The sequence below is a fragment of the Podarcis filfolensis genome (genome assembly GCF_964270895.1).
Source record: "Podarcis filfolensis genome assembly, chromosome: Z".
NCBI classification, from domain to species: domain Eukaryota; kingdom Metazoa; phylum Chordata; class Lepidosauria; order Squamata; family Lacertidae; genus Podarcis; species Podarcis filfolensis.
The window spans coordinates 35396838-35412436 of record NC_139617.1 but is presented as its reverse complement, the minus strand read 5'-3'; the positions used below and the strand labels follow the sequence as shown (position 1 = coordinate 35412436).

Here is a 15599-nt window from a genome sequence, read left to right as displayed (position 1 = left end):
TATAAGCCTCTGTATTTTTTCACCCTTCCACTGCTAATCTCTGCCTGTGCTTGTCATACTTTTGGAATGTTTCCCTGCCTCCCTGACATGCAGGGCCGTAGCTAGGGGGTGTCAAGGTGGGTCCCCGCCAGGGGCGTAGGCGATGGGGGAGAGACGCAAAATCGGCTTTAAAATATGCCTATAAATAAATATAAATATCAATTATTGCCTCATAAGAAATGTTTTTTTTTAAATGATATTTATTAAAGTTTCAGAAAAAGTTACAAAAGTAGAAAAGAGATAAAAATAAAAAATAAAAAAGAAGCAAAAAGTACAAAATACAGAAAAAACAAGAACAATTAAAAGTAAATCCATCTTTCCATGTCTTGTCTTTCATTTACCTATTTCCCTGACCTCCTCACACCTCCCTTTTCTGTATTCCAGTTCAGTTGGTTAATTCAGCAAATCCTTTCCCTCTTTGTTTTTATCTTAATTCTTTATCTTAATATATTATAACTTTACATTTTCACCTGTTAACAATCCATTTTTACATACTCCTTTATAATATTGCTGCTAAAACCACTTAACTTCATTCCGACATCATTTTAACATTCATTAATTTTACAATATTTCTGTAAATAGTCTTTAAATTTCTTCCAATCTTCTTCCACCGACTCTTCTCCCTGGTCTCGGATTCTGCCAGTCATTTCCGCCAATTCCATATAGTCCATCACCTTCATCTGCCATTCTTCCAGGGTGGGTAGATCTTGTGTCTTCCAGTACTTTGCGATGAGTATTCTTGCTGCTGTTGTTGCATACATAAAGAAAGTTCTATCCTTCTTTGGCACCAATTGGCTGACCATGCCCAGGAGAAAGGCCTCTGGTTTCTTCAGAAAGGTATATTTAAATACCTTTTTCATTTCATTATAGATCATCTCCCAGAAAGCCTTAATCCTTGGGCACGTCCACCTAAGGTGAAAGAATGTACCTTCATTTTCTTTACATTTCCAACATTTATTATCGGGCAAATGATAGATTTTTGCAAGCTTGACTAGTGTCATGTACCACCTGTATATCATTTTCATAATATTCTCTCTTAAGGCATTACATGCCGTAAATTTCATACCTGTGGTCCACAACTGTTCCCAGTCAGCAAACATAATGTTATGACCAACATCTTGTGCCCATTTTATCATAGCAGATTTCACTGTTTCATCCTGAGCATTCCATTTCAACAGCAAGTTATACATTCTTGATAGTATCTTAGTTTTGGGATCTAACAGTTCTGTTTCCAATTTTGATTTTTCCACCTGGAAGCCAATTTTCTTGTCCAGATTGTAAGCCTCCCTTATTTGATAATAATGAAGCCAATCTCGCACTTTATCTTTTAGTTTCTCAAAACTCTGCAATTTCAATTTGTCAAATTTGTTTGTTTTTCCTTCAATTCAATCATAGATAACATCGACCTATGGTCCTCAAGTTGCCTACATATCGGTGGTATCTTCTCCTCTACGGCCACTGCTTTTTCCTTTGCTTCTTCAGCTGTCTTTCGGGTCAAAGTAGATTCCTGTAGCAATTTCTCAATAGTTTCTGTATTAGTGTTCACCTTCTGTCCCAAGTTACTGATGCTTGTAGTATTTTGGTCAATTTTAGTTGATGCTTCAGCTACTTGTTTACTTAATTTTTCCAAAGATTCATTAATTTTACCTAATGCCAAAGCTAAAACATCTTCAGATGTCATTCCTTTTGACTTAGATTGAACAGATGCTGCCCTGGTGGTACAGAAGGGCCAGATGCTGATGCTCTTCGCTGCTGCCATGATTTACCAGACCTTGTTGTTTTTTCTTGAAGCAAGTCTAATTTATCTTTTTCATTTGCCATAACACTTTATCTGAAGCTCAAGGTCGATCCCATGGCCGGAGTTTGTTTTGAAGTGGAAAATTCCCCTGGCCAGTTTGAAGTGGAAAATTCCCCTGGCCAATTGTAACAATTTCAAACTTCCTCTAGGGGGACACAGTAACAGTCAATACTTGTTGCATTAAAATAACTCTTTCAGGTCCCCCATTTAACAAAACAAACAACAGTTTCAATTTCAGTTAGTTTTCAATTACCTTAAAGTCAGGAGAAACCAGTCAAAAACAAAGTATCTCTCTTGCAGAGTTAGCTGTCAAAAAGTTACATTGTCCATAAACAGCGCGATTCACAATGCGGCAATCTTATTGTCCATCGACAGCCCGTTCCCAGGCATTAAGCGGTGCTCTTTTGTTTCCTTTCCTCTCTTTTTGCAGGGAAATATACTTCTCCCTTTTCCCTCCCCTCTCCTGCAGCTCAGGGAGGGAGATCTCTTGTATTGATGTTAGGATTTTAGTCCTTTTCAGTCTATTTTTCCAGGTCTTAGCTTAGAAGTTCTTTGCTTTAGTCTGTTTACAAGAAACGGAAGGCGGACTTCCTGTTTAAGCCTTCCCGCTTCGGTGCCAAATTAAAGCTTTTTCTTCCCTTATTTTCAGATCTTTAAATTTAACCTACTCACGGGTAGTTGTTTTGATAGCCAAATTGTCACAGGAAAAAAGTCAGTGCTCTCCGGCAACAGCTGTGCGGCTTCGCTCCACGGAAGAAGCAGTTGACTCTCAGCACCGCGCCGCTCACCCCGTTTCGCTCCGGAGCCTGTAACCGGGTTCCCTTGCAAATTGGGGGGGGGGGCGCTGAAGGTGCCCGCCGAGTCCCACGGTCACAGGCTTCACCCGCCTGTGGTTTTTAAAAGGGTCCCCGCTTCGCCGTAGCGGTAAGACCCGATTTCCGCAGAGCTAAATCCCTCAAAGTTAGAGGGAATCCACCATTACCGATGGCGCCGACCCCGGAAGTCTCCATAAGAAATGGTTTTAAATAAAAGGTGAATTGAATGGGGGGGGCGGTTGGAGGAGAGGCAGAAAGAAGAGCTAATTTGTCTGTGACTAGTTCTGCCAGGGGCACAAGATCACCTGGCTACGGCTCTGCTGACATTCTAGTTTTCTCCAGGTGGGGAATATCATGTGAATGGAAAGTGTCTCCTCCAGGAGTAAAGAATTTAGCCAATTGACTTTCAACACTGTTTTTTAAAAGCTATTACATGGTGACTATTTTCATGGCGTTACAGGAGGACAGAAGAGAACCGATTCTCTAAGGATTGGCCCTTCATACCGTACCTCCTCTTTGATGTTTTGGATGCCCATGAGATACGGGAGAGCGAGTAAGATACTCATTTATTTGCTTGTTAAATGTGTAGTCTGCTTTTTTCATGGTAGCTAGCAGCAGTGAAATAAAAAAGCAAAATACAAAACAAACAAATTCAAGTAAAAACCAATACAAATTAAACATTATTGATTTGTTTTAATTTATTATATTTGTTAGCTCCTTTTTACACAAACAAGTCTCAAACCAACTTAACAGATTAAAAAACAAAGAAGACTAAAAACCTTCAAAAAAACAAAATGCATAATTTTATAAACTTCTACTGCATTGCCATTTCTCTAAAGTAAGAAGCCCCAAAGGCTGCAACCTTTCCTCATAGGGAGAGTTGTTGCATCCCCTTCATCGTTTAGGTTGCCCTTTGCTGAGCCTGGCTCAAGGACCCCTTAGTTCAGCATCCTGTCCTCAAAGGGGCCAAACAGATGCCCCACTGGAAAGCCGGCAGCAGTCTTAATCTGATTTTTCCCACTGTCCGCTACAGCAAGAGCAGGTGGCAGTTTGGGCAGCCATGTCCTCCTTCACTGCTGACAAAGAGTTTTGAGAGCTACCTTTTTTTCAGAGTTGGGGAGAACCAATAAGTTTGAAGTCAACTTTTAGGTCACCTAGCCAGAACCATGTGGGGGCGGGATATGTCCCCCAAACCCCCCTTCAAGAGAAACAAACAGCCTGTGCTGACTTTTAACCTGAGGCACTCATCCATCTACTAGGCCCTTCTGCTCATCCTTTTCTTCTTCCCCCCTTCTTTTTACTACTTTCTTGTTCAGTTCCTTCGTCAATCTCCAGGAAGTGAAACTGGTCGTAGAATTAATTACGTTAATTACAAAAACGAAGAAAAGCATCAACTATCGTAACATTGGGATCATCACCCCATACAGTGCTCAGAAAAGAAGGATCCTGCTCGAGTTGGAGAAAGAATTTGGAAGAGAAGAAAAGGGGTAAAAGCTTTGCAAGCCTTGAGTGGTCAGGGAATTATGGGAATCTGAGTCCCTCAAGCAGGAGATGGAAGAATTCCTCTATGGAGAAAAGGCATTCCCTCAGGGGAAAGGGAGGATGCTTCTCAGATCAGAGCTGGGAAACCTGCTGTGTCCCTCTCAATGCTGCTGGACTCCCAACAGCCCCAGTCAGGATGGCCTATTGGGGGGGGGGATACTTCCAGCACCACCTGGAGGGCCAGGGTTTCCCCATCCCTGTGGTGTACAAAAGGGCAGTAGTCTGTCCATAATCTCCCTGCTGGATGAAGCCAAGGGTCCAGTTTATTTATTCATTGTGTTTATATCCCACCGTTTCCTCCGAGGAGCTTAAGGTGCCGTACATGGTTGTCCCTCTCATTTAATTCCCACAACTGCCCTGTGAGGTAGGCTGGGCTGAGAGGCAGTGACTGGCCCACGGCCACCCACTTTCATGGCTGAGCAGGGATCTGAAGCCTGGTCTCCCAGCTCCTAGTCCAACACTCCAGCCACTACACCTCACTGCCTCCAGATGCTTCTAGGAAACCCACAAGCTGGGCACCTTGTCTTCAGAGGTGGACTGCCTCTGCATGTGGAGATTGTGCACTCCTTGCAGCCGCAGACAAGCCTCTCCTCCACTCAACACCTGACCAGTGACCTTCACTCCTTTATCTCTACCACCCTCAGTGGCTGGAAGGCCTCCTGTTCCTTTGAACAACTCCCCTGATACTTCCTTGCTGACCCTTTGTGTCTGGAACTCCCTCTCCAAGAACACTTGCAGTGCGCCATAACCCTTCCTATCTTCCTTCAAAAGTGATGTTGCTGGTGAGGCCTTCCCTGCTGCTGAAGAACACGTGGGCAGCCATCCCTTGCTGGACTTGCCTGCACTTATTTCATAAAATAAAAACTTCCCTCCCTGTTTCCCTGTTGTTAAAATGTACATTGTAGGCTCCCTGGGGCAGGGATCTCTCTACTTAGATGATAGTAAAGCTAGGGCTGCCATACGTCTGGATTTTACCAGACGTTACCAGGATTCCAAAGATGGAATTGACATCTGGGGGGATTTCTGGAAGGTGGCCTTTTGTCCTGGATCTTTTTGAAATACAGCAACCCTAGAAAGTGTATGTAAACAAAAATATTTTCCCCTCCCTGCAGCAGCTGTGTGTGGAATATAGGATATGTTCTCATTTTAGTAGTGGAACAAGCGATGTGCCGCAGCCCATTCAGTGACTCTGGTAATCTTCCCTCCGCCCCTCCCTCTTTTTCCACACACACAGACAATAAGTGCAGAGTTTTCTTCTAATGTCATAAGAGTGTGGCTTGTTTCCTTCTTCGTTTCACCTCTGCTTTTGGGAGGCAGTACTAGTAAAAAGAAATGTGTTGAATGGCTCTGTACATTCCTTCCTTTTTCAGCGTTGCAGAAGTCGACACTGTGGATGGGTTCCAGGGCCGTGAGAAGGACTGCATCATTGTCAGCTGTGTCAGAGCGCAAAGCACGCAAGGGTCAATAGGGTAAGGCTTTGCTGTTGTTTTGTGATGTGTCAACTGGGGTGCCTCTGCTGGCAATTCTAGGGCTCGGGTGCAATCCTTGGGGTGGTCAAGTGTGTGGGCCAATGTCCACAAGTCACAGTTGTCTGTTAGAGCCCCTGTTGGTCTCTGGCCGCATTCTTGCAGCCACCTGCGATGCCCATAAGGGAATTCAGGAGAGGAGGGGTTTGTGGTCCCACAATATTCTTTACGGGGGGTGAGGGCAGGCCTAGGCCATGTGAGCTTCGTCACTGCAGCTCTCTTACTGCAATGAACTTCCCATTCCTGATGGTGGCAAAATGGCTTCTCTGAGGGAGCTTCCGCTGTGTCTCACTGGGGGAGAGGAGAAATGGAGCCCCAAACCCCTGTCCTCCCTGGCAGGCAAGGGGTTTGGTGCTCTCAGATGTGACCCGGCAGAATTGTTGGCCCCACGGAGGACTGATGGGGTGAAATCAGGCAAACAGGGCTACACTTCTTTTGGTTTTCTTTACAGGTTTGGGTTTTTCCTGTTTTTTTGAGAAGGAGAAAAAGGTCACAGCTGCGCTAATGGTGCCTTTCTGTTTTGCAAGTCACCTTTGGAATGAATAAAATATTCAGGCACAGTTTTGAAATATTAACGAGAGAGTTTTCACATGAATCACAACAAATAATATTAATCCGCCAATGGTTTGTGCTGCAGGGATGTGTGTGTGTGGCTAAGGTCTAAAGCTGGTTCCCACCACCAGCCCACTTCCTTTCCACCTGGGGGGTGGAAGGGCACTCTGTGCTTGGAAGCCACATGGTGGGGGGGGGGTGTAGCTGAAATTGCAAAAGCAGATCATGGACTGACTTCTAAGATTTATGCCCCAAGCTTCTCACTTTGCTCTCAAATGATGTCCAGTAAAGGAGGAACCCAAGGAACAATTGAATTAAATGATAATTAAAGCTTTCGGTAAACAACCATTTTGAGTGTTTAAATTATAATCTTAAAAGGTATTTCATAAAGAACCTATGGGGGAGGCAGAGAGAAGCTAAAATATTGCAAAGCAAGGGAAAAAACCATGTATAAATGAGTATCACTAATAAATATTCACCACTAACGAAATTGATCAAAATCAGGGCCTCCAATAAAAAATGTAAAGCAGAAACCTGGCAGCAGGGGGTTGTCTCTACTCAGAGGAGGCCCACTGAAATTACACATAGACGTGGAAACCTTGGTAGGAATGCCTGCAACCTTTTAGTAGTGCACTTACAAATGCATTTCTAGTGCCCTTGAAACTTCAACTGGGATTTAGTGAACCCCACTGTGGTCAGCTAGGAGGACGGGGGGGGGGGCACTGCCCATCGTGAGCCAGCTTCACCTGTGGCTTGTTTTGCCCTCTCCAGGTTCCTGAAGAGTCTGCAGCGTCTGAATGTCACCCTCACCCGAGCCAAGTACAGCCTCTTCATCCTGGGACACCTGAAGACGCTCATGGTACGTGGAAGAAGGCGCAAAGTCTCTCTCTGGAGGGCCAGTGGTGGTGCCCTGGCAGTGTGGGGGGCTTGGCCCAAGGGGCCCTGGGTTTAGACACCCCCCCAACTCTCCCATCGCCTCCCAAAGCCATAAATCAAGCCTACTTCATAGGGTTGTTTGGAGGAGCAGGGTGCCAACAGGCCCAGTACGCTGCGTCTATAGGTGGTGCCCTCCGCCTGCCCTTGAAAAGGGGGCACAGATTTGCTGCTCTGGCTGTGGCAGGTGAGAATTGCAGTTCAAAACTTCGGGAGGGATCCAGGCTGGCCAGAGGTATTGTAGACAATTCAATCTTTTGAATCTGCGGGGTTGGGGAAAATGTTGGGCCACATTTATTCATTCCTTTATTGAATTTAGGTCCAGCCCCCAAGAGCCCAGGGCGGTAAACATATCAGACACAAAACAATGGTTTAAAGAGCCTTCTAAGAAGAGCTACAGCTCTAAACCTCTTTGGAAAAGGCATTCTCTCATCCCGTGTCCAGTGTCCTTCAGCCACCAAAGGCACCTGTGTAAACAAACAGGTTTTCAAACTCCTCCTGAAAGGCAACAATGAGGGAGACAGGCGCAGCTCCCCAGGGAAGGGGCCACCACAAAAAGGGAGCTACCACTGAGAAGGCCCTGTTGGGGGGGGGCGGTCAGTGCCATCTCAATTTTGCCCCTGCTTCTGAGCTCCCAGAGGAACCTGAAACTCGGGTTTCATAGATGGTAAAACTCCCATATGTTACTTTAGCTCTTTCACCAGTTGATCTTAGACTGGCAGTATGGTATTCCAGAGCTAAGGAAGCTGTGGGCTGCTGGACTACAACTCCCATCACTCCTGACCATTGAACACTGTGGTTTTTCATGCAAGGCCAAGCATGGCATTTCTGGGAGGTGTTTGTGAGATGCTCTAAGGGCCGGGGATCCTGCAGCAGATGTGCGATGCCCAGCAGCCCCACCGGCCTGGCCAATGATGAGGGGTGGTGAGAGATGGACTTCAGCAACTTCTGGGGGCCACAAAAGTTCCCCACTCCTTCCTCTGTGCTAGAATGCCAGCTGTGTGCAGCTCAGCCCTGATTCCAAGCAGAGAACAGGATGCCGTCCTCTGCCATGCTGGTTGCCTCTGTCCCATCAGACTCCTGTCCTGCCAGTTTTCTCCCAGGGAGGCGCCCAGTCGGGGGATAAAGCAGCTGGCATGGGAGACTCCCCTCTTTCCATCCTGGCACTTTCCTGCATGAGGTCACAGTTACTCCCATATTGGGCGCAAAGTCTTCATATGGTCCTTTTCCCCAGCCTTGTACCATAACGACTTTGCCACTAGAGGGCCTCCAATCCAGGTTTGTCCATTGGAAAGCCTGGCAATGATGGTTTGCTCCTGTAAAGTTCAGGGTTGTGAACGGATTCCTGTTAAACACTCGTTTCCCTGCTGCTGCTGCTTGTTTTGTAACTGCAGTGAGGAGGGAAGGATCCTTATAGCCCGAGTACGGGCATATTGGAGGGATCCTCTGTTGTGTGTTCACAACCCACTGTTTACCAGTGGGTGCAATCCAGAGGAAGTTTGCCCTCCTTTCTCCTGACACCCATTATTAGTGGTATCTAGTGTTTTAGATTAATTCAGCCAGCCTTAGAGAAAGGGTAAAGAACACTTTCCAGGCCAAGGCCCCCATTTCCCCCAAGCTGAAAGCTGTTGAGAGGTGCACTCCAAAAGCAAGGGAAGCCCAAGACCGACACAGACTCCCACTTTCCTGCAGCGCAGCCAAGAAGCTAGAATGGTCTCCTAAGCAGCAGGCAGTGGGGTTGAGAAGAAGTTGAAGGTTGGCAGGCCAGCTGGGAACACTAGGGGGCAGATTAATTCCACCACCGCCAGGTTCCCCTCCCTGCCTGAGAAGGAAAGAGAACTGGGATCAAGTTACAACAGTTTCTAGTTTGAGGCATCAGATTAATTTTCCCCAGCCTATAGACCACCACTACCCCCAAATCATAAGAATTTGTTTTGTAAAAAAGAAAATTTCCTTTTGTAGGAAAATAAAGATTGGAACGCATTGATTCAGGATGCTCAGAAAAGAGGCTCCATCATCAAGACCACCTCCAAAACCATGTACAACAGTATTCCTTGCTATGCAACTGGTGCTAAGATGATCCTGAAGCCCATGTCAGTCCAGCAGAGACTGACGAGAGCTACAATTGGGCAGGTGACCATGGTGGCCACATCGGGTGAAGCTCCTGCACAACATCCCCAGCCATCATCTTCTGGTGCTCCTGCTCCTGCTCCTGCTCCAGGGAGCAGTAGAGAATCTCCTGCGCAAGCCCAGCCGAGTCTGGTGGTACCCAGATTTGGGCAGGTGACCATGGCGGCCCTGATGAATGAAGTCCCTGTACAACATCCCCAGCCATCATCTTCTGGTGCTCCTGCTCCAAGGAACAATGGGGCACCTCTGATGACAGCATCTGGGCACTCCAGTTCCTCAAACCCACAGGCTACATCTCAGAATAGGCCAAGAGATCCGCGGCTGGCCAAGAGGGCAGAGGAAGGAGTCAGAAGGAGCCCCACTGAGAGCCACAGCCCCACAGATCCCAAGCGACAGAAGAAAACAGAGTAGCCCCACCTGTATAAGCAAGAACTCTTATTGTGGCTGCACCATGTACAGCCTTTTCCTGTGTGATCAGCTTTCTGGTTGGTTCCCTGTTCCCTGTAAGATAATGTATTTTTTTTTTGTTTAATATATTTTTAATAAACTATTTTCTTTGATACCAATATAATATATTGAGTCTCTTGTTTTCAAGTCATAAAACCATTCAAACGAATCAGTTGTATCCAGAGTGAGACATTACTGTTATTGGCAATTTGGGATTGAGGGAAAAGAGGAAGTGGGAAGAGAGAGGAGGAGGAAAGGGGGAGAACTTTTTTTTGAGAATCATAAAATTGTGGAGTTTATGTCCTTCTACGTAGAACTGTAGAGCAGCCAGATCAGTACTAGCGACCCACTGGAAGAACATAAATGGACTGTCACATAATAAATGGCTAGATAAGAGTACAGCAGGTAGTCCTATCTGAAAAACTAAATCACCATACCGAACTCATGAGATGCACTGCAAAAAAATTATTTCTTTTGTTATGTCATTCATTTATAGAATTCATTAATAGTCAGCAAAGTTTGTTCCCACCTACAATTCACACAATGTCTTGAAGAGGACTTATTCTTAATATTGTAGGAAATGACTGACTGAAGTATAGGAAGTGACAAGTTATTTTAAATGTTATATAATTTACATCTAAGATAAAACTTTAAGCAATGAGGTGGGGGTAGAGGCTTCACAGAGCAAGCCTCAGATTCAGCGTTTGCATTTACCTGCCACGTTCCAAGGCAAAATGTCGCTATGGGGCTTAGGAGGAGGCCCCACCTGAGCACAACATCCTCTCCAGATTGGGCAGAATCCCGGACAAGGCAAGCCTCTGAGGAATCTCTGAGGAAAACGACAGGGTGGGGAAGCGCTTGTGTCATCCGTGGAAGATTCTGCAGAAGCACTGTGCAGTATATGGCTCATCACTACCATCAGAATCACTAATATCCAGCAATAACCTACATTTGTATTAATGATTCTGGAACATAGGTGTCTGCCTTATACTGAGTCAGGCCTTGGTCCATCTAGCTCAGTACTGTCAACCCTGGCAGGCAGCAGCTCACCAGGGTTTCAGGCAATGGATCTACCTGGAGATGCTGGGGCTTTTAGCATGCAAGGCAGATGCTATGCAGCTGATCCACAGAACTTGCTATGGTTCTGACATAACAAACATGAGGAAAGTGCAGTTATGCCCTCGCTGCCTCATTTCAGTAATCAGGATATTTTCCTCAATCGCCTAGAGCAGGCACGTCCAACAGGTAGATCGTGATCAGTGGACGTCTGTGGTACATCACTGGTAGATCACTGGCTCCCCCCAAAGAAGCTCAACAACTCTGGCTTCCCTAAAAAAAAGCTCGACATTTTTGCCCTGCACCCCCCAAAAACAGGGCTTTCCTCCTTCCTAAAAAAAAAAAGCTCAACTTTGACCTGAACCCCTAAAAAGGGGGATAGATCACTGCCAGTTTATAACACTTTGAGTAGATCACTGTCTTTTGGGAGTTGGGCGCCCCTGGCCTAGAGCCTGAGATGGCCCTGGAATATAAAAAACCCACTTTGCTGGGCCAAGGAAGGGAGAATGCACCTAGATGCGCTCTCACCTACCTGGGTTTTAAAAATGGCAAGAGGCAGTAACCACTAACCTCTCTCATGTTTCCAGTCTCAAGAAGAGTAGGGAAATAGAAGAGATGAGGTTTTTTTGTGTGTGCCTGGCTACACAGCCAGTAGCCAGAAGAAACTAGTCCCATTAGCCCAAACAGCCTCAAATCTGCACTCATCATTCCCCCATCTGCCCACTTGGCAGTTTAATCTTTGTTGCAGCTGCAAGGGTTATTTGTTGAGAGTGGGGGTGTTTGGCTGGACATGCATAATGGTGTTTTGTTTTTCAAACTTTCACATACAATCCACCATAAAATGAAGCACAACACAATAAAACATAATTTGAACATTGGTGGAGTAGCACCTTAGAGACCAACTAAGTTTGTCCTGGGTATAAGCTTTCGTGTAAATGCACAGTTCTTCAGATATCTGAAGTGTCCATGCACATGAAAGCTTACACCTAGAACAAACTTAGCTGGTCTCTAAAGTGCGTGCTACTGGACAATTTTTTTCATTTTTTTTTCCAACTGCATCACACCAACATGGCTACCTACCTGAATCTTGAACACTGGTGGGTGTGTATGTTTTGCAAGTACATACCTAAGGAATAAATAAGCCAGTGCCTTCATCTGCCCATTTAGCGCAAACCCCTATTGGACCATGATATACTGCTGCTTTTCCATTATGGGGTACCCAAGAGCCCATATAGAGTCCTCTTTTAGGTTCTCTATCGGTAGGAGAAAATCACAGAGGCAAACCAGAGAATATTGAGAAGCAAAGCAGCTAGTAAGCCTGATCTTTATTAAACTTTTGCAACAGGGTGCTCCCCCCACACGCAGGAGAGAGGAAGAGGACCGAGATCAATAGTGTGCAAACTCCTATACAGTTGTACCTTGGGTTAATAACATACCGTAGTTTTCGCTCCATAAGACGCACCTGACCATAAGATGCACCTAGTTTTTAGAGGGGGAATGCAAGAAAAAAAATTCTTTAAAGGGAGCGCTGAGCAGAGCCTGTATCCCAGGCTCTGCTCAGCGCTCCCTTTCACGAGCCGTGTGGAGCGTGTGTGCGGCGCTTGCAAGCTTTTCCCTGAGGAGGGAGAAGGGCAGCCCGTCACTGACAGGTTGCCCTTCTCCCTCCTCGGGGAAAAGCCCCCAAGAGCCACACATACGCTCTGCGCGGCTCTTTAAAGGGAGCACGGCTCTTGCTGGCTTTTGCGGGAGGTGGGGGAAGGGACAGAGCGCGGCTAAGCCAGAAGCTAGAACAGCGGGAGGGAGTGCTGCGCAGCGATCCCTCTCGCTGTTCTGGCTTCTGGGATAGCTGCGCAGCCTGCATTCACTCCATAAGAAGCACACACATTTCCCCTTACTTTTTAGGAGGGAAAAAGTGCGTCTTATAGAGCAAAAAATACGGTAATTCATTCTGGAGGTCCATTCTTAACCTGAAACCGTTCTTAACCTGAGGTACCACTTTAGCTAATGGGACCTCCCACTGCTGCCGCGCGATTTCTGTTCTCATCCTGAACCAAAGTTCTTAACCCGAGGTAATATTTCTGGGTTAGCAGAGTCTGTAACCTGAAGCGTCTGTAACCTGAAGCGTCTGTAACCCGAGGTACCACTGTACAGACCTTTGAAATTCCCACCCCCCAGTACATCATACATACATCACAGAAGGGGTGTAGCCTAAGACCACCCTCCAATACATCATCCATACATCAGAGAAGGGGCGGGCAGGAAACCTGTTGATGGGTTTACCTGGAGAGCCTGACTTTTCTTTTTGTAATGATAACTACTTAATCCTGAATCCAGGTCACTGGCTCCTATTCATACACAAACACACCCTTAAGACAGGATTTGTGAACAAATGAGACAATAGGGAGGCTTCTGCATTTCCTTCCACCTTGTAGAGAAATATTTGAGGTGACTGAAAGAGTCAAAATGACTTTAGGAGTTTTTTTTATGGGTTTCAGACATGTTGTTCATATATTTATATATGTGTTTGCTTGGTGCATTTATGGACATCTATTATATATAAGACCTTAAGATTCTTATAACCACCAGGTCTTCAAATGCCACACAGAAACAGCCATTCTATCAGGCTGCCTCAGCAGGAATGATGGGAAGCAGAGCCCTTCCCTCAAGCACCTCCTACGGCCAAAATGTTTCCCTAACTTATAAGAACGGCTCTCTGAGAATTGGCTCCTTTGGGAGGAATGTTTCCTCTTTCCTCCCCATCCATCTTGCCTTGTGTGCTGTGTATTTTACATTGCAACCCTGTGCGTAGGGACTGGTTTCAATCTGGTATGTAAGCCGGGCTGAAGAGCTGGTTAAAAATGCACCTCAAAGTAACTGATTCATAAGCACAGTGTTATGAGAATTCTGAGGTCTCAAATATAGAATAAATGTTCATAAATGCAAACACACATACATAAACCACATGTCTAAAATAGTACAGGAGAGCAATCCTGAAGCCATTTGGACTCTCCCCAAAGGACCTCAAATATTTCTCTGCAGCAGGAGGATGGGAGAAACTTTCCAATTGTCTTTTCACTTGCAAATCCTCCCTGCAGATTCAGCCTGGCAAGTTTCTGCTAAGCTGAGCAGACTATCAATAAGGTGTAAATTTGTAAAAAGGAGATTCAGGAACTAAAGTTTTTAATATTGCAGTAGTGAGTTCCGCAGGCTTAGGTTGGAAGGTCAAACAAGACTACAGTCAAGAAACTGAAGCAAACCAGTGGCCAGGAGGCCCAATTTTTTTTGTTGCAACAAGACTCCAAACTACAACACAGGAGAAGCAGAGAGAATCAATGGGTTACATCCATATTTCAAAGTTTCCCACATCTCAGGATACATCATCAAGACATCATAAATATGTCACAGTAAAGGTGTGGTCTCAGGTAGAACCTGAGATCCAGGCATGCCCGTCACTCAAATATAGTCTTTCATACTTACTCCATCACAGTACAAAGGAAAGTATTTATAGTTTCCAAGTCCCTGAGTCAAGTCAAATACACCCCTTTGTCTTGACTGGGCTTTGATATAAGAAAAAACCCCTGCTCCTTTTCCATTATGGGGTACCCAAGAGCCCATATAAAGTCCTTTTGTAGGTTCTCTATAGGTAGGATAAAATAACAGAGACCAACCAGAGAATATTGAGAAGCAAAGCAGCTAGTAAGCCTGATGTTTATTAACTGTTGCAACAGGGTGCTCACCCACACGCAGGAGAGAGGAGGATAACCCCAAGCCATGCATGCAAGCCCTTATATAGACATTTTAAGTTGCCTGCCCTGGAGTCCAAGACCACCCCCAGAAACATCATACATACACCACAGAAGGGGTGTATCCCAAGACCACCCCCAAAACATCATACGTACATCAGAGAAGGGGCAGGTGAACTACAACAGAAATCTGAGTGTGTTGTTTATCACCTGTCTGGCAAGTTACCTAATTACATTATCTGGAATTTGGCCACTCTTTTGTTATTATAACTACTTAATTCCTGAATCTAGGTCACAGGTCACAGGTTCACACCCTGTTCATATCTTGAATGTGCCCTTAAGATGGGATTGGTGAGGACAGGATTTGTGAGGAAAGAGAAAATCGGGAGGTTTCCCACCTTGACCTTGCAGAAAAATATTTGAGGTCAATTTGTTCAGGACCTAATCTGCGGATTTTCAGACATGTGGTTTATATATACAGTTCTGTATGTATATATATATACATATATATGTATATATATGTATATATATATATTTTTTATACATATATATATATATATATGTATATATATGTATGTATATATATATATATATATATATATATATACATATATATATATATATATATATATATGACCTTAAAATTCTTATAACAGCTTCATCCCACTATGGGGCGGGTAGGAATTGTGATTGAAATGGTTATCTATCTGACACTCTTGGGGCAGGATATCACTGGCCATGACTCCTTGGGAAGGCCCTGCAGATGTGACTGTACACCTCCGGGATTATGGTGGGCTCACTCACCCCTCCCCTTATACCTCACTTCCCTAGGTCCTAAATACCATTGGAACTGAGAAGATTGATACAATGAGTGATTTATTATGATTTTCTAAAGTTTTCCCATTGAGCCAGCACATAAATACATTTATCAGTGAATCACATTTGGTATTGACACTTTGCCTTGTTTTCCTTTGTTGGAGACCTGGGGCTCAGCGGGGAGTCAGAGACTCCTGAGCTG

At 45.1% G+C, this 15599-nt stretch overlaps 1 protein-coding gene and 1 long non-coding RNA gene across 7 annotated transcripts in view; one reads left to right on the top strand and one right to left on the bottom strand.

The window, feature by feature from the left end:
• The window catches only part of LOC310754427 (putative helicase senataxin), a 57577-nt gene extending 47674 nt beyond the window's left edge, over nucleotides 1-9903 (top strand). For 5 of the 6 annotated variants that reach the window (XM_083596238.1, XM_083596237.1, XM_083596241.1 and 2 more), the window contains 5 exons: nucleotides 3113-3205; nucleotides 3969-4139; nucleotides 5565-5663; nucleotides 7044-7131; nucleotides 9168-9903. In XM_083596238.1, the coding sequence (XP_083452364.1) occupies nucleotides 3113-3205; nucleotides 3969-4139; nucleotides 5565-5663; nucleotides 7044-7131; nucleotides 9168-9746 (1030 nt within the window). In that variant the 3' untranslated portion in view covers nucleotides 9747-9903. The remainder of the gene's footprint in view (nucleotides 1-3112; nucleotides 3206-3968; nucleotides 4140-5564; nucleotides 5664-7043; nucleotides 7132-9167) is intronic. The other variant, XM_083596239.1, reaches the window with a different exon arrangement.
• On the bottom strand, nucleotides 5670-12354 carry LOC310754601. Its single transcript, XR_014543912.1, has 3 exons — nucleotides 10549-12354; nucleotides 9753-9836; nucleotides 5670-6184 (listed from the first exon to the last, which is right to left on the bottom strand). It is a non-coding gene; the product is annotated as an uncharacterized lncRNA (long non-coding RNA).
• Nucleotides 12355-15599: the final 3245 nt, after the last annotated feature.